Source organism: Triticum urartu, chromosome 3A (assembly GCF_056163025.1).
Source record: "Triticum urartu cultivar PI428250 chromosome 3A, HENAU_Tu73, whole genome shotgun sequence".
Classification (NCBI taxonomy): domain Eukaryota; kingdom Viridiplantae; phylum Streptophyta; class Magnoliopsida; order Poales; family Poaceae; genus Triticum; species Triticum urartu.
In genome coordinates, this window is record NC_141875.1 from 747,457,877 (window position 1) to 747,481,002 (window position 23,126).

The 23,126-nt window shown below is 47.7% G+C and overlaps 3 protein-coding genes across 3 annotated transcripts; 1 reads left to right on the top strand and 2 right to left on the bottom strand.

Moving 5' to 3' along the window:
• Positions 1-612: 612 nt before the first annotated feature.
• On the bottom strand, positions 613-2,422 carry LOC125546429 (zinc finger CCCH domain-containing protein 33-like). The gene has a single exon (XM_048710697.2). The coding sequence runs from the start codon at positions 2,305-2,307 to the stop codon at positions 739-741; it is 1,569 nt and encodes a 522-aa protein (XP_048566654.2). The 5' UTR covers positions 2,308-2,422; the 3' UTR covers positions 613-738.
• A 1,752-nt stretch (positions 2,423-4,174) lies between these two features.
• P58IPK (DnaJ P58IPK-like protein) lies at positions 4,175-8,661 on the bottom strand. The gene is made up of 9 exons (XM_048710698.2): positions 8,367-8,661; positions 7,512-7,677; positions 6,803-7,004; positions 6,526-6,686; positions 6,328-6,421; positions 6,031-6,243; positions 5,578-5,658; positions 4,684-4,902; positions 4,175-4,560 (listed from the first exon to the last, which is right to left on the bottom strand). The coding sequence occupies exons 1-9, from the start codon at positions 8,434-8,436 to the stop codon at positions 4,372-4,374; spliced, it is 1,395 nt and encodes a 464-aa protein (XP_048566655.2). The 5' UTR covers positions 8,437-8,661; the 3' UTR covers positions 4,175-4,371.
• A 12,821-nt stretch (positions 8,662-21,482) lies between these two features.
• On the top strand, positions 21,483-22,864 carry LOC125549605 (gibberellin 2-beta-dioxygenase 8). The gene has a single exon (XM_048712964.2). It carries the CDS (start codon positions 21,684-21,686, stop codon positions 22,671-22,673), a length of 990 nt encoding a protein of 329 aa, XP_048568921.1. The 5' UTR covers positions 21,483-21,683; the 3' UTR covers positions 22,674-22,864.
• The last annotated feature ends 262 nt before the right edge of the window (positions 22,865-23,126 follow it).

Genomic DNA, 23,126 nt, shown 5'->3' on the forward strand with positions numbered 1-23,126 from the left:
CACGAAGAAGGATTGGCGAGACAAGGTCAAATGGTACATACGATGCATTACGAGTAGCGTGTGTCGAGTCGGGCATAGAGGCACTATTTGGTCAAGGCGTTGAAACGCTCCTTCCGGCTTGATGGCCTCAAAAGTGACAACAAGCTAATACGACGGCTACAAAGAGAGGGTGGAGGAGGACGAGGGCGTGAGAGAAAGGTAGTTTGCAGATAAAAGGCAAAGGTCTCGCTCGTCATTGAATTGAAGAAGAGAAAAATTATGATGAGGATGAATTGGTTAGAGGATGTGCCTTTTTTTATTTATTTGATTTGATTTGAGAAAAGGAGGAAGCAAAAGCAATATGATGATATATACTTTTGTATGTATGGTGTTGAATGAATGACCTCACCTTCATCATCCACTACTCACTCAATGCCGATCACATCCCATCCATTAGGAGGAAAAGTCTCCTCCTCGTGTCGACATCTTCTACTACAGTATATGTTTTGTCCATTTTTTATTTTAATTAAAATTGTGCTCAATCAATCATTCATTCAACTTTCTTTGAGCAGCTTCGTATCCAGGGCGGCCGCACAAAATTGGAACGAGGCAAAGACGACGACACATGAATCATTGGGCGTGAAATTTTCTTTTTATCAGTGTTCGAGCACAACAAGTTTGAAAAAAAACAAAGAACGATTACATATTTCTTTTTCTCCTTATATACTGGAGTCTGAAACGAAAATGTGAATTAATTAACTAGGCGACCATCTGCTCCAGGTCCGACCACCGCGCCGCCAGCATGTCGCTGCCGCCGTCGTTCATCCACGACGAGTACATGTCCTCCTGGCCCCTGTTGCTCCTGCTTCTGACCCCGAAAGACGTGGACTTGCGCAGCTCCGCGCCCTGCACGCCCCAGTCCAGCTTCCCGTCCGGCGACCCCCAGTCCGCCAGCATCGACGACGGCGCCGGGGACTTGAACGACCGCGCCGGGGACGGGGAGCGGTGCACGAAGGTCTGGCTGCGGTTGGTGAAGGCGGCGGCGCGGGCGCTCAGCCCCCCCATCCCCATGGGCGGCTTCGTGTTGCCGCGCGCGCTGCTCTGCTGTTGTTGCTGTTGCTGCTGCTGCTGCTGTTGCTGCTGCTGGTGCTGCAGGGAGGAGAGCGCCTGCACGTAGGCGGCGACGAGGTCGGGCGAGTAGTCCGGCGGCGAGTTGGCCCTGGCCATCATCATCCTGCGCGCGTACTGGTTCTGGTTGTCGGCGTCCAAGTCGAGCTCCCGCGAGCTGAGCGACGCGGTGAGCGCCGGCCTGGAGGAGGAGGAGGAGGAGCGCGGCGGCGAAGGCGAGGAGCTCGGGGATGGCGAGGCCATGGAGGCGGCGGACGGGTTGACGGCGCGGAGCTGGCGGGTGCCGTGCGCGAAGAAGCAGATGCGGCGGGGGCAGCCGACCTCGTCCTTGCAGAGCCTGGTGCGGTACTGCGCCGGGTGGAGCCATGACTCGAAGACGCCGTGCGCGTACTCGCAGCCGTCGCCCTTGCGGCATGCTGCCGGGTCGCGGCGGAAGTCCGGGCAGGGGACGCAGGAGTATGGGACGCGGCGCGGGTCGCGGCGGCGGGCGTTCTCCCCCGGGTGGGCGAAGGGGCACTCGGTCCAGTCGTGCGTGTAGGCGCGGGAGCACGGGTTCACCTTGAAGCTGTACATGCGGAAGTCGTCGGTGGCGAAGACGCCCGCGTTGATGTCCTCCGTCTGGGCCGAGTCGGAGTGGGCGTGGGCGTGTGCGGCGGAGGAGTAGTCCTTTTTGGCTGTCCTCCTGGCGGTGGCCTCCGCCGGCGAGGAGGAGTCTGGTTGTTGTTGTTTCTTGGTGGGGCTGGTGGGGAGTCTGTTTTGGTGTTGAAGGTGGTGGTCGAGTGCGAGGAGGTCGGAGGATGAGGCGCCGGCGCTGAGGAGGAGGCGGGCGGCGTGTGGCGCGTAGGGCGCGCGGCCCTGGTGGGCGAGGAGGAGCGGGGTGGCGCCGTCGGAGGCGGAGGCGCGGGCGGCCTCGGAGGGGGCGATGGAGAGGACGTAGGAGAGGACGGTGGTGCTGCCGTAGAGCGCGGCGACCATGGCGGGGGTGCGCAGGTGGAGCGCCAGCCTGTTGCTGGTGTTGGTGGGCTTGGGAGATGGGCCGTACCACGGGGATGCGGCGACGAGGGAGAGGTTGTCCTCCAGCACGGCGCGGCGGAAGGCGGGCAGGTCGTCGGCGGCGGCGAGCTCGAGGAGGTAGGAGGAGGGGTGGTCGTGGGTGGCGCAGGCCATGGCGGCGGTGGCGTTGCGGAGGCCCGGGCACATGGTTTGGTTTGCTTGGTGGTGGAATGGAAAGGAGACGGAGGTGAGAGGTGAGAGGTGAGATGAGGTGGGGATGATGGATGAGTGGATGCGGTTGAGGATGCCGGGAAGCCATGGATGGGGTGGAGGTTATATAGACGGACACGGTTGGGCCGGCCTAGTGGAGGGAGGGAGGTGGCGCTGTCGTCGTCGTCGTCGGAAGGGGCGAAGCTTCTCTTGACCGCGTGCGGGTGCCCGTGCGTGTGCGTGTGCGGATGGGTGCTCATTTTGCGCGTGCGTGATGCTTCCCCGCACCTGCAGCAGCTCTCTCCTCTCTCCTCTCTCAGTGGCGATAAAAAGGACCCACTACCACTAGCCACTAGCCACTGGAGGGAGGGAGAGGAGAGGAGAGGAGTGTAGGGCCATGTCGCGGCAGCTGCTGCTTTGCTTCCTTTCTTCTTCGTCCTCATCCTCTTGCTTGCATCAAGTTGCAAGGGCTGAGGTTGAGGTTGAGCTGACCCTTTGACTCTTTGACTCGCTCTTCCTTGCGACCAGACCTCCTCGTTTCTTTCTTTGATGAGGGAGCTTGAATTGAAACTCTATTCGATTCACCAGTCAACGGTCAAGCCTGCCACTAATAACTACTCCCTCCTGTCCTTTTTACTCTGCGTATTAAAATTCTTTGAAGTCAAACTGGATCTCTTCTGGGTTGAAGGAGCAGGCAGGCAGGCAGGCAGACTCACTAGTACTGGATCTCTTCTGCTACCACCAACGGCATCTTACTAATTCCATCCTCTTCAACACACCAACAACATTCATTCATTCCATAACTATAACTAATTTGAATAGTATCTTCCATAACAGCTCTAGCTACTGTATCTTCAACAGCCACAAGACTCATTACTCATCAATTCACAAACTTGCTTCAACACCACTTTGATGCCATAGCACCATCTCTAACTCGACTGAATTTGCATGATGAAACGACACAACATGATGAGATAGCCCCATGATACAGCAGAACCCTAAATAACTGGGCAACATAACCGCACACAACTACGTTGCCGAACAAATAGTCATGGGACGGGGACGACCAGAATGCAGCACCACGACACGATCTAGGACATCTAGCCTCCACTGTGGGAGGCGTCCACGCCTGCGTCCCCAGTCAATCCCCGTGCATCGATGGGGACACAAGGTAGTAGCTGCCGACGGTCACGGCAAAGCCTGGCACTGGTCCTTGACCTTGGCCAAGTCAAACTCACACCCTGCCACACTTGTGGCCATCGTTGTCGATCCCACATACAACATAGCAGCGACAAGGGCACATACTCGGACACTGAGCGCCACACCAACCCGACGCATCCGCCGGTGCGCCGTCCCGCGCCAACCCAGATCCCAAGCGAAGAGGAAGAAACGGCCCTGCCGCTGCCTGCGGCGCCGCTTGGCGGTGGCGGGGGAGAGCGGCTGGAAGAGGAGGGGGAAGGGACCAGCGGCCTAGGGTTCCCCCATCCGCTTGCAGGAGCGGCCTAGGGTTCCCCCATCCGCTTGCAGGAGCAGCGCGGGGTAGAGAGGGGGAGAAAACGAGTCCCTTCCTCAGTTCTTGAAGTTCACTGTCTCAAACCCATTAGCTCACTACCCTCCACTGGATCTTAACGTACCTAGCAGCATTGATTAATTAGTTAATTGGTTACTTTGTTTGTCCGTAGAAGAACCACCCCATTACTGTTACTAACAGTTGATGCCAACCTATCCACAAAGCAGCCACTTTTCCTTTTTGTTGCTTTCGGAAAAAAGGAGGACACTGCTAAATGCTAATGGTAGTGGAGTACCTTTTTTCCCAATCACAGAATCACCAGCTATAAATCATAATACAGTAGTACAATTCATCTCAGGGAAAATTTCTTGTATAATTGGTGCTAAAGCAAAACTTTCTTTAACCAGAGTAAGAGCCAAGATGGTAAAAGCTCTTAGCTAATATATAATTAACACATGTTGTCGTTAAGCTCTCCCTCCTAAAGCAAAAGACCACGACACACTACTCACTAGCAGTGACAGGAAAACTAAACAGTAAGCCTGGCCTGCTTTTTACCCGAAGTTGAACTGGAAGCCACCGGGGAAGCCCCCGCCGGGGAACCCACCGCCGTGGTGGAACGTGTACTGCTGCCCACCGCCTCCGCCGAACGGGTCAAAGCCGCCGCCGCCTCCCCCCATGCCCATCTCCTCCAGGTCCTCTCCCCGGTCGTACCTCACACGCTTGTCCTCGTCGCTAAGCACCTGCGCACACACGACCCACATACAGTTAGAAACAACATCATATCAAAGCCGCGCACCTAGTTCAATCAATCTTGCTGTGTCTATTTGTTTTTCTTTTTCCCTTTTCATCACTTAAAACAGTACCTCGTATGCGGAGGCGATCTCTCGGAACATGTTCTCCGCCTCCTCGCGGTTCTCCACGTTCTTGTCCGGGTGCCACTGCAGCGCCAGCCTCTTGTACGCGCGCTTGATGTCCGCAGCCGATGCTGTCTTTGAGATGCCCAGGATCTTGTACCAGTCTTTCCTTTTGCTCAGCTTGAGCTGCCTTTCAGCTTTCATGAGCGCCTCTCTGATTGCCATGTCCTGAGTCAGTGTCAACAGAAAACTCGCTGTCAGACCACAGTTCATTTGTTCACACGAGCCATAAACCAAGCTTGCAAGTAAAAACTATCCACTGGAGATGCGTGATCCTTATTTTGGAATTTCAAAGATAATAAAGGGGACAGGGACAGGAAACAGAGCATGACAGCAGAGTTTCTACTGTGCGTCTAACCTCAGCCAGAGTCTCTCTTCAAACAATTTACATAATCGCTAACTTTTAACCACAAGTTGAACCCCATATTATACCGAAATCTAGCTAATGCAGGATCTATTGTTGTGTACGTCATCCATCCAAGCAGTTAAAAGACATGATTTGTACACTGGGAAACTATATTTACTTATGTATGGTACTCACTGAGCATAACAAACCGATTTCCTCAGAACACAATTGTATTCAGACTATTGGAAATAGGAATAACAAGATGCACGCAAACAGAAGCACATCATCAGAGAGTAAAACAAATACAGCAACATCAGAGAGTAAATCAAATACCGCAAGATGCAAGTTTTAACTAAAATGAAAATCAAATTGGCATGCTCTGACAGACTGGGAGCTTAGGCTTCTTCAGTTGGGACAGAAACAAAAAAAGATATGCTCACAAATGACCTCAGTTGTGATATACTCAGGACAGCAAAGCAAACTTGCGAAAAATTCACCTGTGGGGATTTCTGGGCAGCCTCTTTGAGGTCCTCAACCGCACCTTCCCAATCTTCTGTTAGAAGTTTAGCCTCACCTCTCTGCAGCAAGTATGAGAAACAGTTCAATCAAGAGGTTTACAAAATCTGGCATAATGAGTAAGTTCATTCTGTTGTATAGTGCATAATTTCAATCTCCTGAAATAACACCAGTAATGAAATATATATTGATTACCATATCTGTCATAATTTACTTGCGCGCCCTGTAGATATAAGCTAAGCATATAGAAAGTGCAAGATATTGCAATTCTACGTAGAGCAAACAATTTCCTTGATGCTACAGTCTAATAGCCGTAAAAGGCAAGAGGGGCCAAGATGCATGTAAGACAGGTATATGTGCCAGCAGAGATGTACTATATTTGCATTCTAAACTTGAATGCATGATTGTGTGTAAGTCTAAGAAAGCAATGTTACCTGTGCCAAAGCATCAACAAGTTCTTCATCTATGCTGAGTGCTTCTGTACAGCTGTTGATTGCCTCCTTGCCTCTCCCAAGTTTAACCAGAGTCTTACATAGCCCGAGATAAAGTTGTACGTTGTACATAGTGTGGTCTGGATCCATTGCTAGTGCTGCCTTGTAGTCTTCAACAGCCACGCGGAACTTGCTCTTGGCAGCATTATCCTCTGCCTGCATGCACACCACTTTCCTTTCTTATTACGGTGTCCTAAACTCCCAGTTTAATCGATAGAGAAATTACCAAATAAAACTCACGCTCTTGGTCTTCTTCAGAAGTTTTTTCAGCCCAAAATATGCTTTCTTCAATTCTGAATGTTCAGGGTCTAGACGTAGGCCTTTCTGATAGTGCCTAAACAGAAAGTGTTGTTATTGGTGTAGCGAATACTTAATCTTACCGGCGCTATGTGCCTGTACTCGCACCTTTTCAAATGAAAAGCACGAGACATTCTTTACCTGTTGGCAACATCATGATCAGCAAGGTAATAGTATGCTCGACCACGAAGTAACAGTGCATCCAAGTTATCTTCATCTTCCTTGAGAATAAATCCTGTCTCCGAAATAACATTTGAATAGTCTTTCAGTGCTAGCAACGCTTTAGCCTTGAGAAGCTTTGCCTGAAAAAACAACAGTTGTCGTGTTACTGCTGCTTACTGAATGAGACAGGATGGCACATAATATTCGTGGTTGCACATGATTACTAGGTGAAGTATACATACTCCTTAAAGTGTACCTTTAAGCAACCTGGAGAAAAGACAAGCACAATTTTATTGACGTACTCCAGGACTTTTGAGAATTCTCCAGCATCAGACTGGCTATAAGCAGATTCCAACGCGTTTTGAGCCTGCAGCAGCTGAGCTAGTTCCTTCTCCACTGAAGCAGTCCCAGGCTTGAGCTCCAGGAATTTGTTATAGTCACTCTCAGCTTCCTTGTGTCTAGAGTTGAGAAAAGCACGTTAATTAGGGATGTGAGGAAGAAGGAACAGTGAAAATACGAAATGAACGCCATTAAACTCAGCTACTTCTAGGGGCGGGCAGTGCAAAGGAACCGTTTGGAAGATGTACTAGTTCTACCTTTCCTGCCATCCTCATGTTTGTACTCCCTCCACTTTTATTTACTCAACTGAAATCAAACTTTATATAAAGTTTGACCAAGTTTGTAGAAAACAATATGAACATTTACAATAACAAATCTATTGATTTGAAAATATATGCAATGATGAATCCAATGGTATTGATTTAGTGGTGTATATGTTAACACAGTATATTTTTCTACAAACTTGTTGAAAGTGTACAAAGTTTGACTTTAGACAAACCTAATATGCGGAGTAAACAAAATAAAAACAGGGGGAGTACATATACAAGTTACAAGTGGCGGACATGGCAGCCGAAATTAGAAATAAGAAGTAAAGTAGGTCTTGATTAGTGGAGAAAAATGATTACCTGCATCTGTGACGAAGCACCGTTGCGCGCTGCCTGTAAGCTTCGGAATGGTTGGGGTCGAGCTCAAGGACAGCGTTCAGCAGACCGAGCGCTCCGTCGTATTTCCTTAGGCTCATCATCTCGGAGGCGCTCTTGAACAATTTGGAGGGATCATTGTCTTGGACTTCTGGAGAATGGGAAGGAAAAAGGATACAGGTTATGATTCAGTCTTTCCTTCTTTCTTTGTTTGTATAATTTGTTTGTGTTTGCCTCCTGCTCGTTGCGCTCTGTTCTGGAGCAAGGGTTTTCTCTTTCTCTTGTAAAAAAAAAAGAAAAAGGAAAGAAGAAGAAGAAGAAAAACTGATGGTGTAGGTAAGAGAAGAGAAAAGAAGAGAAGGGTGAAGAATGTACAGGGTTAAAAAATCTCATAATTGGTTAGAATCGAAAATGAGCACATCCTCTGCTTGTGCTTGTGCTTGTGCTCCTCCCAAGGGCCAAGGAGGAGGGAGGTGTTGCACAAGAAGAGAAAGAGCATGGGCATGGGCATGGGCATGGATGGGAGGTGAGGGTACCAACCCGAAGCAAGCAAGATCCCATCAATCATTCTACAGTAAATTCTAATGGGGGCGCTACCGCTAATAGTCAGTCTCCTTGCATGCATGCATACATACATACATACATACATACATACATACATACATACATACATACATACATACATAATCTTGTAAACATAGGTAAGGTAAAAACTAGAACTAGGAGCGGGGCAGAGCGAATCTATGTATGTACTATGTATGTATGTATTGAGCATGCAAATGGATCGGAGGAGAAGAGAAGAGAAGAGAAGAGAAGAGGGGATTGATTGATTGGATTTACCTTGGGAGGAGGAGCAGAGGAGGATGGGGGAGTAGAAGAGCAGCAGCGGCAGCGCCAGCCGCCACGCCATCTCTTCGCCGGCGTCCGCCTCTTCCTCCTTCCTTCCTTCCTTCCGTTCCGTTCCGTAGATCTTAGTCCCGTCCCGTTGGATCCTATTCTATTCGATTCGATTTGATTTGGCTCCAATCCAATCGTCTTCCCTAGGGAGAGGGAGAGGGAGAGCGCAAGAAGAAGACGAGACGAGGGGTGACGGGGAACACGTAGCCGGCCCAATGCCTTGCCGCCGCGTGGCCTTTCTTTCCTGCCTCCCCTCCGTAACGCCACCCCGGACACGCAAACTCTGACGATACGCCTCCTACCCAAGCTTGCGTACCTACATCCACACAAGTCTTTTTTTTTCTTTTTTTTTGCGAGGGATCCACACAAGTCACAACAACAACATAACTAATTGTTTCACCAGATAATACAATATAAGTAAAACATAACAGGATGGATGGGACCTCCAGGCAAAGACATTGATCTTGGTGGCTCACCAGTGTTCTCGTAGGACCTGGAGCATATGGTTCCCAATTAATTCACATTATAAGTTCTATTTCTAGCTGAATAATTAAGTAACACACTAACCTAGTATGTATGCAAAAAGAAGGAAAGTTATGGCATTCATCATTTTTTTCCTCTCCCTAACTTGTTCGGCTGAAATGAGGATATTTCAAAAAAAAAAACTGGTTAAAATGCCATGAAATGAAGTCATCCATCATCCCAATGGCTAGTGGAATTTTGAGAATACGGTGAGCATCAATTGACCTAAATATGTTCTTGATGAGCTCTTCATCCCAAACTCTGTTTTCATGATCAATCAATTCAGATATTTTAGTGAGCACAATGTTTCCCCTTCGTGTAACTATACTTCTGTTCAGTCTGCTAGGGACACATGGGTCCTTCCATATGTTAATTTGCTCATCGTCTCCCACACGCCAAATATAACCCCTCTTAAAGGTGTATTCCTGACCACAAACTTTTCCAAGTAAAGGAACTACCTTTTTCAGTTGGCAATTCAATAAATCTTCATCAGCAAACTACTTTGCTTTTAAAAACCATGGCACACAAAGAATCGGGTTTTGCAAGTAGGCACCAACATTGCCTAGACAACATGGCTAGATTAAAACAATGCAAGTCCCTGAATCCCATAACACCTTGTTTTTTTTTTGGAACACACATTTTCCACCAAGCAAACCAGTGCATATGTTTCTGTTAGTCCTCGTCTCCCCACCAATATTGGGACATAGCAGTGATAACCCTTAACATACCTGCTTAGGAAACTTGAAGACCGACATAGCATAACATGACATAGCTTGTGCAACTGCTTTCAGCAAAGTTTCTTTCGCTCCAAAAGATAACTTCTCTTTCCAACCATTCAGACCGACATAGCATAACATGACATAGCTTGTGCAACTGCTTTCCTACACACTCTGTTAACTAGGTACTGAAAAGTGTTTGTTCTATCCAGACCAACAATAGGAGTGATATGTCTCCAACGTATCTACTTTTCCTAACGCTTTCCTCTTGTTTTGGACTCTAATTTGCATGATTTGAATGAAACTAACCCCAGACTGACGCTTTTTCAGCAGAACTACCATGGTGTTGTTTTTGTGCAGAAATAAAAGTTCTCGGAATGGAACGAAACTTTGCGAGGATTTTTTATACAATAAAAGAGAATTTCTGGAGCCAAGAGCCACTGGAGGGGGGCAACTGGGTGGGCACAACCCATCAGGGCGCGCCAGCCCTCCCAGGCGCGCCCAGGTGGGTTGTCCCCACCTGGTGGCCCTGCAGACCCTGAAACCGACGCTATAAAATCCTATTTTTCCAGAAAAAAATAAAGGAGAAAGAATTATCGCGATCCACGAGACAGAGCTGTCGTCACCTCCTGTTCTTCATCGGGGGGCCAGATCTGGAGTCTGTTTGGGGCTCCAAAGAGGGGGATCTTCGTTCTTCGTCATCACCAACCCTTCTTCATCGCCAATTCCATGATGTAGCAGGCCTCGCGGGACCTGATGGAGCTGCCACTGACAGCCAGTAGTTATTTATGTTAGTCTTCGATAGTATTAGTCTTCGATGATGGCTGACCTTCTATCAGTTAGAGTTAGGTTCTAGTTTCCTGATGATGCTATGTAACCGTAACTGTAGATCGTCGTTCAGCTGGCGCCGGCAAGATTTGGGGCCTATTGGTGGTCGCCGGCGCCCCCTGTTAGGTTGGATGTGTACATGTACTTCAGTATCATCAATTTAGTAAACCTTTCGGAGAAAATCTGGTGTCCCCATGATTGAAAACCTCTGCCCAATCTTGTCCTGGAACGTGCGGGGACTTAACTCGCCCGCGAGACGAGCTGCTATTGCTGAAATTGCCGTTTCCCACTGTTGGGGAACGTAGTAATTTCAAAATTTTCCTACGCACACACAAGATCATGGTGATGCATAGCAACAAGAGGGGAGAGTGTTGTCCATGTACCCTCGTAGACCAAAAGCGGAAGCGTTATAACAACGCGGTTGATGTAGTCGTACGACTTCACGATCCGACCGATCCAAGTACCGAACGTACGGCTGAGGGAGTCCTGGACTAAGGGGTCCTCGGGCGTCCGGCCTATTGCCATGGGCCGGACTGATGGGCTGTGAAGATACGAAGACCGAAGACTGCACCCATGTCCGGATGGGACTCTCCTTGACGTGGAAGGCAAGCTTGGCGATGAAATATGTAGATTTCCCTTTTTGTAACCGACCTTGTGTAATCCTAGATCCTCATGGTGTCTATATAAACCGGAGGACTTAGTTCGGATATGAGATACTCAATACCGTAGTCATACATGTTGGGGAACGTAGCAGAAATTCAAAATTTTCTTACGTGTCACCAAGATCTATCTATGGAGAAACCAGCAACGAGGGGAAGAAGAGTGCATCTACATACCCTTGTAGATCGCTAAGCGGAAGCGTTCAAGTGAACGGGGTCGATGGAGTCGTACTCGTCGTGATTCAAATCACCGATGATCAAGTGCAGAACGGACGGCACCTCCGCGTTCAACACACATACAGCCCGGTGACGTCTCCCACGCCTTGATCCAGCAAGGAGAGAGGGAGAGGTTGAGGAAGATCCAGCAGCACGACGGCGTGATGGTGGATGCAGGGCGTCACAGTAGCAGGGCTTCGCCTATACTATGAGAGAGAGACGTAACGGGGAGAGAGGGAGGCGCCAGGGGCTGGTGTATGAAGTTCCTCCTCTCCCCCACTATATATAGGAGGGCCAAGGGGGGTGGTGCGCCAGCCTAGGAGATCCAATCTCCTAGGTGCGGCTGCCAAAGGGAGGTTTCCCTCCCCCCCAAGGCACCTAGAGGTGCCTTCCACCATTGGGACTCTTCCCTTAAGTGGAACCCTAGGCGCATGGGCTTTTGGGGCTGGTGCCCTTGGCCCATATAGGCCAAGGCACACCCCCTACAGCCCATGTGGCCCCCCGGGACAGGTGGCCCCACCCGGTGGGCCCCCGGGACCCCTCCGGTGGTCCCCGTACAATACCGATAACCCCGAAACTTGTCCCGATGGCCGAAACAGCACTTCCTATATATAATTCTTTACCTCCGGACCATTCCGGAACTCCTCGTGACGTTCGGGATCTCATCCGGGACTCCGAACAACATTCGGGTTACTGCATATACATATCTTCACAACCCTAGCGTCACCGAACCTTAAGTGTGTAGACCCTACGGGTTCGGGAGACAAGCAGACATGACCGAGACGTTCTCCGGTCAATAACCAACAGCGGGATCTGGATACCCATGATGGCTCCCACATGTTCCACGATTATCTCATCGGATGAACCACGATGTCAAGGACTTAATCAATCCCGTATACAATTCCCTTTGTCTAGCGGTATGTTACTTGCCCGAGATTCGATCGTCGGAATCCAATACCTAGTTCAATCTCGTTACCGGCAAGTCTCTTTACTCGTTCCGTAACACATCATCCCGTGATCAACTCTTTGGTCACATTGCGCATATGATGATGTCCTATCGAGTGGGCCCAGAGATACCTCTCCGCTTACACGGAGTGACAAATCCCAGTCTCGATTCGTGCCAACCCAACAGATACTTTCGGAGATACCTGTAATGCACCTTTATAGTCACCCAGTTACGTTGTGACGTTTGATACACCCAAAGCATTCCTACGGTATCCGGGAGTTGCACAATCTCATGGTCTAAGGAAATGATACTTGACATTAGAAAAGCTTTAGCATACGAACTACACGATCTAGTGCTATGCTTAGGATTGGGTCTTGTCCATCACATCATTCTCCTAATGATGTGATCCCGTTATCAACGACATTCAATGTCCATGGTCAGGAAACCGTAACCATCTATTGATCAACGAGCTAGTCAACTAGAGGCTTACTAGGGACATGGTGTTGTCTATGTATCCACACATGTATCTGAGTTTCCTATCAATACAATTATAGCATGGATAATAAACGATTATCATGAACAAGGAAATATAATAATAACTAATTTATTATTGCCTCTAGGGCATATTTCCAACAGTCTCCCACTTGCACTAGAGTCAATAATCTAGTTCACATCGATATGTGATTAACACTCAAGGTCACATCCCCATGTGACTAACTCCGAAAGAGTTTACTAGAGTCAATAATCTAGTTCACATCACTATGTGATTAGCACTCAATGAGTTCTGGGTTTGATCATGTTGCTTGTGAGAGAGGTTTTAGTCAACGGGTCTGAACCTTTCAGATCCGTGTGTGCTTTACAAATCTCTATGTCATCTCCTAGATGCAGCTACCACGTTCTATTTGGAGCTATTCCAAATAACTGTTCTACTTGGAGCTATTCTAAATTGTTGCTCCATTATACGTATCCGGTATCTCTACTCAGAGCTATCCGGATAGGTGTTAAGCTTGCATCGACGTAACCCTTTACGACGAACTCTTTTTCCACCTCCATAATCAAGAAAATTCCTTAGTCCACTAGTTACTAAGGATAACTTTGACCGCTGTCCTGTGATCCATTCTTGGATCACTCTTGTACCCCTTGACTGACTCATGGCAAGGCACACTTCAGGTGCGGTACACAGCATAGCATACTGTAGAGCCTACGTCTTAAGCATAGGGGACAACTTTCGTCCTTTCTCTCTATTCTGCCATGGTCGAGCTTTAAGTCTTAACTTCATACCTCAGAACTCAGGCAAGAACTCCTTGTTTGACTGATCCATCTTGAACTCTTCAAGATCATGTCAAGGTATGTGCTCATTTGAAAGTACTTTTAAGCATTTTGATCTATCCTTATAGATCTTGATGCTCAATGTTCAAGTAGCTCAATCCAGGCTTTCCATTGAAAACACTTTCCAAATAACCCTATATGCTTTCCAGAAATTCTACATCATTTCTGATCAACATTGTGTCAACAACATATACTCATCAGAAATTCTATAGTGCTCCCACTCACTTCTTTGGAAATACAAATTTCTCATAAACTTTATATAAACCCAAAATCTTTGATCATCTCATCAAAGCGTACATTCCAACTCCGAGATGCTCACTCCAGTCCTCAGAAGGATTTCTGGAGCTTTGCATCCTTATTAGCATCTTTTCAGGATTGACAAAACCTTTCGTTTGTATCACATACAACCTTTCCTCAAGAAAATCGTCGAGGAAACAATGTTTTGACATCCTATCTGCAAGATTTCATAAATAATGCAGTGACTGCTAATATAATTCCAACAGACTCTTAGCATCGCTACGAGTGAGAAAATCTCACCGTAGTCAACTCCTTGAACTTGTCAGAAAACATCTTAATGACAAGTCGAGCTTTCTTAATGGTGACATTTACCATCATTGTCCGTCTTCCTTTTAAACCCATCTGTACTCAATAGCCTTACGACCATCAAGTAGTTCTTCCAAAGTCTACACTTTGTTTTATATATGGATCCTCTCTCGGATTATATGGCCTCGAGCCATTTATCGGAATCCGGGCCCACCATCGCTTCTCCATAGCTCGTAGGTTCATTGTTGTCTAGCAACATGACTTCCAAGACAGGATTACGTACCACTCTGAAGTAGTATGCATCCTTGTCATCCCACGAGGTTTGGGAGTGACTTGATCCGAAGTCTCATGATCAATATCATAAGCTTCCACTTCAATTGGTGTAGGTGCCACAGGAATAACTCTTTGTGCCCTGCTATACACTGGTTGAAGTGACGGTTCAATAACCTCGTCAAGTCTCCACCATCCTCCCACTCAATTCTTTCGAGAGAAACTTTTCCTCGAGAAAGGACCCGATTCTAGAAACAATCCCTTATTGCTTTCGGATCTGAGACAGGAGGTATACCCAACTGTTTTGGGTGTCCTATGAAGATGCATTTATCCGCTTTGGGTTCGAGCTTATCAGCCTGAAACTTTTTCACATAAGCGTCGTAGCCCCAAACTTTTAAGAAATGACAGCTTAGGTTTCTCTAAACCATACGATGTCATCTCATCGGAATTATGTGGTGCCCTACTTAAAGTGAATGTGGTTGTCTCTAATGCCTAACCCATAAATTATTGTGGTAATTCGATAAGAGACATCATGGTATGCATCATATCCAATAGGGTGCAGTTATGATGTTCGGACACACCATCACACTATGGTGTTCCAGGCTGTATTAGTTGTGAAACGATTTCCACAATGTCTTAATTTTGTGCCAAACTCGTAATTCAGATATTCATCTCTATGATCATATCATAGATCTTTTATCCTCTTGTCACGACGATCTTTCAAGTTCACACTGAAATTACTTGAACCTTTCAATAATTCAGACTCGTGATTCATCAAGTAAATGTACTCAACATCTGCTCAAATCATCTGTGAAGAAAGAACATAACGATATCCACTACATGCCTCAGCACTCATTGGACTGCACACATCAAAATGTATTACTTCCAACAATTTGCTTTCTAGTTCCATTTTACTGAAACCGAGGCTTTCAGTCATCTTGCCCATGTGGTATGATTTGCATGCCTCAAGTGATTCAAAATCAAGTGAGTCCAAATGGTCCATTTGCATGGAATTTCTTCATGCATACACACCAATAGACATGGTTCGCATGTCTCAAACTTTTCAAAAATGAGTGAGTCCAAAGATCCATCAACATGGAGCTTCTTCATGCGTTTTATACCGATATGACTTACGTGGCAGTGCCACAAGTAGGTGGTACTATCATTACTATCTTTTGGCATGAACATGTGTATCACTACGATCGAGATCCAATAAACCATTCATTTTAGGTGTAAGACCATTGAAGGTATTGTTCAAATAAACAGAGTAACCATTATTCTCCTTAAATGAATAACCGTATTGCGATAGACATAATCCAATCATGTCTATGCTCAACGCAAACACCAAATAACAATTATTTAGGTTTTAATACCAATCTCGATGGTAGAGGGAGCGTGCGATGCTTGATCATATCAACCCTGGAAACACTTCCAACACATATCGTCAGCTCACCTTTAGCTAGTCTCCGTTTATTCCGTAGCTTTTATTTCGAGTTACTAACACTTAGCAACCGAACCGGTATCTAATACCCTGGTGCTACTAGGAGTACTAGTAAAGTACACATTAACATAATGTATATCCAATATACTTCTATCGACCTTGCCAGCCTTCTAATCTACCAAGTATCTAGGGTAATTCTGCTCCAGTGGCTGTTCCCTTTATTACAGAAGCACTTAGTCTCGGGTTTGGGTTCAACCTTGGGTTTCTTCACTAGAGCAGCAGCTGAATTGCCGTGTCATGAAGTATCCCTTCTTGCCCTTGCCCTTCTTGAAACTAGTGGTTTCACTAACCATCAACAATTGATGCTCCTTCTTGATTTCTACTTTCGCGGTGTCAAACATCGCGAATATCTCAAGGATCATCATATATGTCCCTGATACATTATAGTTCATCACGAAGCTCTAGCAGCTTGGTGGTAATGACTTCGGAGAAACATGACTATCTTATCTGGAAGATCAACTCCCACTTGATTCAAATGATTGTTGTACTCAGACAATCTGAGCACAAGCTCAACAATTGAGCTTTTCTCCCTTAGTTTGCAGGCTAAGAAAATCGTCGGAGGTCTTATACCTTTTGACGTGGGCACGAGCTTGAAATCCTAATTTCAGCCCTCGAAACATCTCACATGTTTCGCGACGTTTCAAAAAACGTCTTTGGTGCCTCAACTCTAAACCGTTTAACTGAACTATCATGTAGTTATCAAAATGTGTATGTCAGATGTTCGCAACATCCACAAACAACGTTCGAGGTTCAGCACACTGAGCGGTGCATTAAGGACATAAGCCTTCTAAGAAGCATTGAGGACAATCCTCAGTTTACGGACCTAGTCCGCATAATTGCTACTATCAACTTTCAACTAATTTTTCTCTAGGAACATATCTAAACAGTAGAACTAAAGCGTGAGATACGACATAATTTGCAAAATCCTTTTGACTATGTTCAGGATAATTAAGTTCATCTTATGAACTCCCACTTAGATAGACATCCCTCTAGTCATCTAAGTGATTACATGATCCGAGTCAACTAGGCCGTGTCCGATCATCACGTGAGACGGACTAGTCAACGTCGGTGAACATCTTCATGTTGATCGTATCTACCATACGACTCATGCTCGACCTTTCGGTCTCTGTGTTTCGAGGCCATGTCTGTACATGCTAGGCTCGTCAAGTTAACCCTAAGTGTTTTTGCATGTGTAAAACTGTCTTACACCCGTTGTATGTGAACGTAAGGATCTATCACACCCGATCATCACGGCGTGCTTCGAAACGACGAACTGTAGCAACGGTGCACAGTTAGGGGAGAACACTTCTTGAAATTTTAATGAGGGATCATCTTATTTACTACCGTCGTTCTAAGCAAATAAGATGTATAAACATGATAAACATCACATGCAATCAAATAATAGTGACATGATATGGCCAATATCATATAGCTCTGATCTCCATCTTGGGGCTCCATGATCATCTATTACAAGAACATGATCAATCTCATACATCACATATATCATTCATCACATCCTTTTGGCCATATCACATCACATAGCATACCCTGCAAAAACAAGTTAGACGTCCTCTAATTGTTGTTTGCATGTTTTACGTGGCTGCTATGGGTTTCTAGCAAGAACGTTTCTTACCTACGCAAAAACCACAACGTGATATGCCAATTGCTATTTACCCTTCATAAGGACCCTTTTCATCTAATCCGATCCGACTAAAGTAGGAGAGACAGACACCCGCTAGCCACCTTATGCAACTAGTGCATGTTGGTCGGTGGAACCGGTCTCACGTAAGCATACGTGTAAGGTTGGTCCGGGCCGCTTCATCCCACGATGCTGCCGAATCAAGATAATACTAGTAACGGCAAGCATATTGAACAAAATCAACGCCCACAACTACTTTGTGTTCTACTCGTGCATAGAATCTACGCAATAGACCTAGCTCTGATACCACTGTTGGGGAACGTAGCAGAAATTCAAAATTTTGTTACGTGTCACCAAGATCTATCTATGGAGAAACCATCAACGAGGGGAAGGAGAGTGCATCTACATACCCTTGTAGATCGCTAAGCGGAAGCGTTCAAGTGAACGGGGTCGATGGAGTCGTACTCGTCGTGATTCAAATCACCGATGATCAAGTGCAGAACGGACGGCACCTCCGCGTTCAACACACGTACAGCCCGGTGACGTCTCCCACGCCTTGATCCAGCAAGGAGAGAGGGAGAGGTTGAGGAAGATCCAGCAGCACGACGGCGTGATGGTGGATGCAGGGCGTCACAGTAGCAGGGCTTCGCCTATACTATGAGAGAGAGACGTAACGGGGAGAGAGGGAGGCGCCAGGGGCTGGTGTATGAAGTTCCTCCTCTCCCCCACTATATATAGGAGGGCCAAGGGGGGTGGTGCGCCAGCCTAGGAGATCCAATCTCCTAGGTGCGGCTGCCAAAGGGAGGTTTCCCTCCCCCCCAAGGCACCTAGAGGTGCCTTCCACCATTGGGACTCTTCCCTTAAGTGGAACCCTAGGCGCATGGGCTTTTGGGGCTGGTGCCCTTGGCCCATATAGGCCAAGGCACACCCCCTACAGCCCATGTGGCCCCCCGGGACAGGTGGCCCCACCCGGTGGGCCCCCGGGACCCCTCCGGTGGTCCCCGTACAATACCGATAACCCCGAAACTTGTCCCGATGGCCGAAACAGCACTTCCTATATATAATTCTTTACCTCCGGACCATTCCGGAACTCCTCGTGACGTCCGGGATCTCATCCGGGACTCCGAACAACATTCGGGTTACTGCATATACATATCTTCACAACCCTAGCGTCACCGAACCTTAAGTGTGTAGACCCTACGGGTTCGGGAGACAAGCAGACATGACCGAGACGTTCTCCGGTCAATAACCAACAGCGGGATCTGGATACCCATGATGGCTCCCACATGTTCCACGATTATCTCATCGGATGAACCACGATGTCAAGGACTTAATCAATCCCGTATACAATTCCCTTTGTCTAGCGGTATGTTACTTGCCCGAGATTCGATCGTCGGAATCCAATACCTAGTTCAATCTCGTTACCGGCAAGTCTCTTTACTCGTTCCGTAACACATCATCCCATGATCAACTCTTTGGTCACATTGCGCATATGATGATGTCCTATCGAGTGGGCCCAGAGATACCTCTCCGCTTACACGGAGTGACAAATCCCAGTCTCGATTCGTGCCAACCCAACAGATACTTTCGGAGATACCTGTAATGCACCTTTATAGTCACCCAGTTACGTTGTGACGTTTGATACACCCAAAGCATTCCTACGGTATCCGGGAGTTGCACAATCTCATGGTCTAAGGAAATGATACTTGACATTAGAAAAGCTTTAGCATACGAACTACACGATCTAGTGCTATGCTTAGGATTGGGTCTTGTCCATCACATCATTCTCCTAATGATGTGATCCCATTATCAACGACATTCAATGTCCATGGTCAGGAAACCGTAACCATCTATTGATCAACGAGCTAGTCAGCTAGAGGCTTACTAGGGACATGGTGTTGTCTATGTATCCACACATGTATCTGAGTTTCCTATCAATACAATTATAGCATGGATAATAAACGATTATCATGAACAAGGAAATATAATAATAACTAATTTATTATTGCCTCTAGGGCATATTTCCAACAATACAGGCTAGACTTCTAGGGTTTAGCCATTACGATCTCGTGGTAGATCAACTCTTGTAATACTCATATTCACCAAGATCAATCAAGCAGGAAGTAGGGTATTACCTCCATAGAGAGGGTTCGAACTGCTACCTCTTTTAGCACTGCGTTGGTTTTCCCCGAAGAGGAAGGGATGATGCAGCAAAGTAGTGTAAGTATTTCCCTCAGTTTTTGAGAACCAAGGTATCAATCCAGTAGGAGGCTACATGCAAGTCCCTCGTACCTGCACAAAACAAATAAATCCTCGCAACCAACGCAAATAGGGGTTGTCAATCCCTATAGGGCCACTTACGAGAGTGAGATCTGATAGATATGATAAGATAATATTTTTGGTATTTTTATGATAAAGATGCAAAGTAAAATAAAGGCAAAATAAATAGCAAAGTAAATAACTAAGTAGTAGGAGATTGATATGATAAAGATAGACCCGGGGGCCATAGGTTTCACTAGTGGCTTCTCTCGAGAGCATAAGTATTATATGATGGGTGAACAAATTATTGTTGAGCAATTGACAGAATTGAGCATAGTTATGAGAATATCTAGGTATGATCATGTATATAGGCATCACGTCCGAGACAAGTAGACCGACTCCTGCCTGCATCTACTACTATTACTCCACTCATCGACCGCTATCTAGCATGCATCTAGAGTATTAAGTTAAAAACAGAGTAACGCCTTAAGCAAGATGACATGATGTAGAGGGATAGACTCATGCAATATGAAGAAAACCCCATCTTGTTATCCTCGATGGCAACAATACAATACGTGCCTTGCTGCCCTTACTGTCACCGGGAAAGGACACCACAAGATTGAACCCAAAGCTAAGCACTTTTCCCATTGCAAGAAAGATCAATCTAGTGGGCCAAACCAAACTGATAATTCGAAGAGACTTGCAAACATAACCAATCATACATAAAAGAATTCAGAGAAGATTCAAATATTATTCATAGATAGACTTGATCATAAACCCACAATTCATCGGTCTCAACAAACACACCACAAAAAGAAGATTACATCGAATAGATCTCCACAAGAGAGGGGGAGAACATTGTATTGAGATCCAAAAGGAGAGAAGAAGCCATCTAGCTACTAACTATGGACCCGTAGGTCTGAAGTAAACTACTCACACTTCATCGGAGAGGCTATGGTGTTGATGTAGAAGCCCTCCGTGATTGATGCCCCCTCCGGCGGAGCTCCGGAACAGGCCCCAAGATGGGATCTCGTGGATACAGAAAGTTACGGCGGTGGAATTAGGGTTTTGGCTCCATGTCTGATTGTTTGGGAGTACGTGGGTATATATAGTAGGAAGAAGTACGTCGGTGGAGCAACAGGGGGCCCACGAGGGTGGAGGGCGCGCCTGGGGGGCAGGCGCGTCCGCCTACCTCGTGGCCTCCTGTTAGTTGGCTTGACGTAGGGTCCAAGTCTCCTGAGTTGTATTCGGCGAGAAAATCACGTTGCCGAAGGTTTCATTCCGTTTGGACTCCGTTTGATATTCCTTTTCTTCGAAACCCTAAAATAGGCAAAAAACAACAATTCTGGGCTGGGCCTCCGGTTAATAGGTTAGTCCCAAAAATAATAAAAGTGGATAATAAAGCCCAATAATGTCCAAAACAGTAGATAATATAGCATGGAGCAATCAAAAATTATAGATACGTTGGAGACGTATCAAGCATCCCCAAGCTTAATTCCTGCTCGTCCTCGAGTAGGTAAGTGATAAAAACAGAATTTTTGATGCGGAGTGCTACTTGGCATAATTTTAATGTAATTCTTCTTAATTGTGGTATGAATATTCAGATCAGAAAGATTCAAGATAAAAGGGAAAAAGAAATAGTGAGGCACACTAGGCGACAAAAGAAGGTAACAGACAAAGAGCAAAGTCTGCTCATCATCAGTTGTCCACTAGAGTATAAAGAAAAAGTAAAGGTTGTCCCTTTGCCTGCTCTCTTGTACTATCTATCTCTAGTAGTAGAATTCTAGATCCATCAACTCAAGTAGCGCTTGATCCAGCCGAGCAGGGGATCCATGGAGCAGCTGCCGGACGAGTGCGGGCTGGAGGAGCTGGAGCTGCCCACTGTAGACCTCGAGGCGGAGGAGCCGAGCCTGACGGGGCAGCTGGTGGCGGCGTGCCGGGACCCGGGCGTGTTCCGGCTGGTCAACCACGGCGTCCCCTGCGACCTCACCGCCCGCCTGTTCGGGCTGGCGCGCGGCCTGCTTGAGCTGGACGCGGCCAACAAGTCCCGGCTGCCCGGCTACTTCTGTGGCACGCCGGCGCTGGCGGCGCTCCCCGTCAAACAGCTCAACTGGCTAGAGGGGCTGCACGTCGACGGCGACCGTTGTCATTCTTGTCCTGACGCTGCTGACGGTGAAGCAGACGGCAGTGCCTTGTCGCAGTTCATGGAGGCGGTGAGCGGGGAGTACGTGGCGCACATGGCGCGCATCGCCCGGAAGCTGTTCGACGCCCTGGCCAGCGGCGAGCTGGGCCTGGATGAAGAGCAGCGCGCGTCGTACCTGACGGAGCGCGGCAGCATCTTCCGGGCGTACCGCTACCCGGCTACTGCGTCAGGGCGGCGGCAGCTGGGGATGGAGGCGCACACGGACAGCTCGGTGCTGTCCATCCTGAACCAGGACATGGTGGGCGGCCTGCAGGTGCTCTGCCGAGGGCGTGGGGATCGGGATAAGGAGGAGGCGAGATGGCTTGCGGTGCGGCCTGTGGAGGGAGCGCTGGTGGTGAACGTGGGGGACATGCTGCAGGCGATGAGCGGGGGCGCGTACCGGAGCCCGGAGCACCGGGTGGTGGCGCCGGCCTGGACGGAGGTGGACAGGATGTCGCTCTGCTACTTCGCGTTCCCGCAGGAGGACGCCGTGATCGTGGGCCCGGCGTCAGCTTGTCGTCAGGAGGTGTACAGGGCGTTCAGCTACGGTGAGTTCCGGGAGCAGGTGCAGGCGGACGTGAAGGCCAGCGGCTCCAAGGTCGGCCTCGCCCGATTCCGCGTCGCCGTCGGCCAATCATAATCATTAATCATTGGACCAAGCCTGATCGATCCATGGATGGATGTTTTTCTTCTTCTTCTTCTTCTTCTTCTTCTTGTTGTTGTCATTTTGTATATGTATATGTTTGTAGCGGGCCGAGAAAGCTTTTACTAATTATTAATTAGTGGTCTGGGCTCTCGTGCGTGCCCACCCACGATGCTCTTTGTTTTGTTTGGATCCTCTGCGTTCTCTCCCCATGCGCCATCTTCATCGTCCTGCTCACAGTCATCGTCACGGAACATGGCCGGCGACCAACGGACCAACTGGCCAAAGCCGACCACCACAACGGACGGCCCAAAGTCGTCGTCGTCGTCGTCCTTGTCGTGGATCCAGAGCCAGAGCCAAAGCGAGCCATCTTACTCCTGGGTCTGGTGACGCTGTCGATGGTGGCCTTGACCATCCGCCTGCCGGGCCCTCAGGATCCAGTGTTGGACT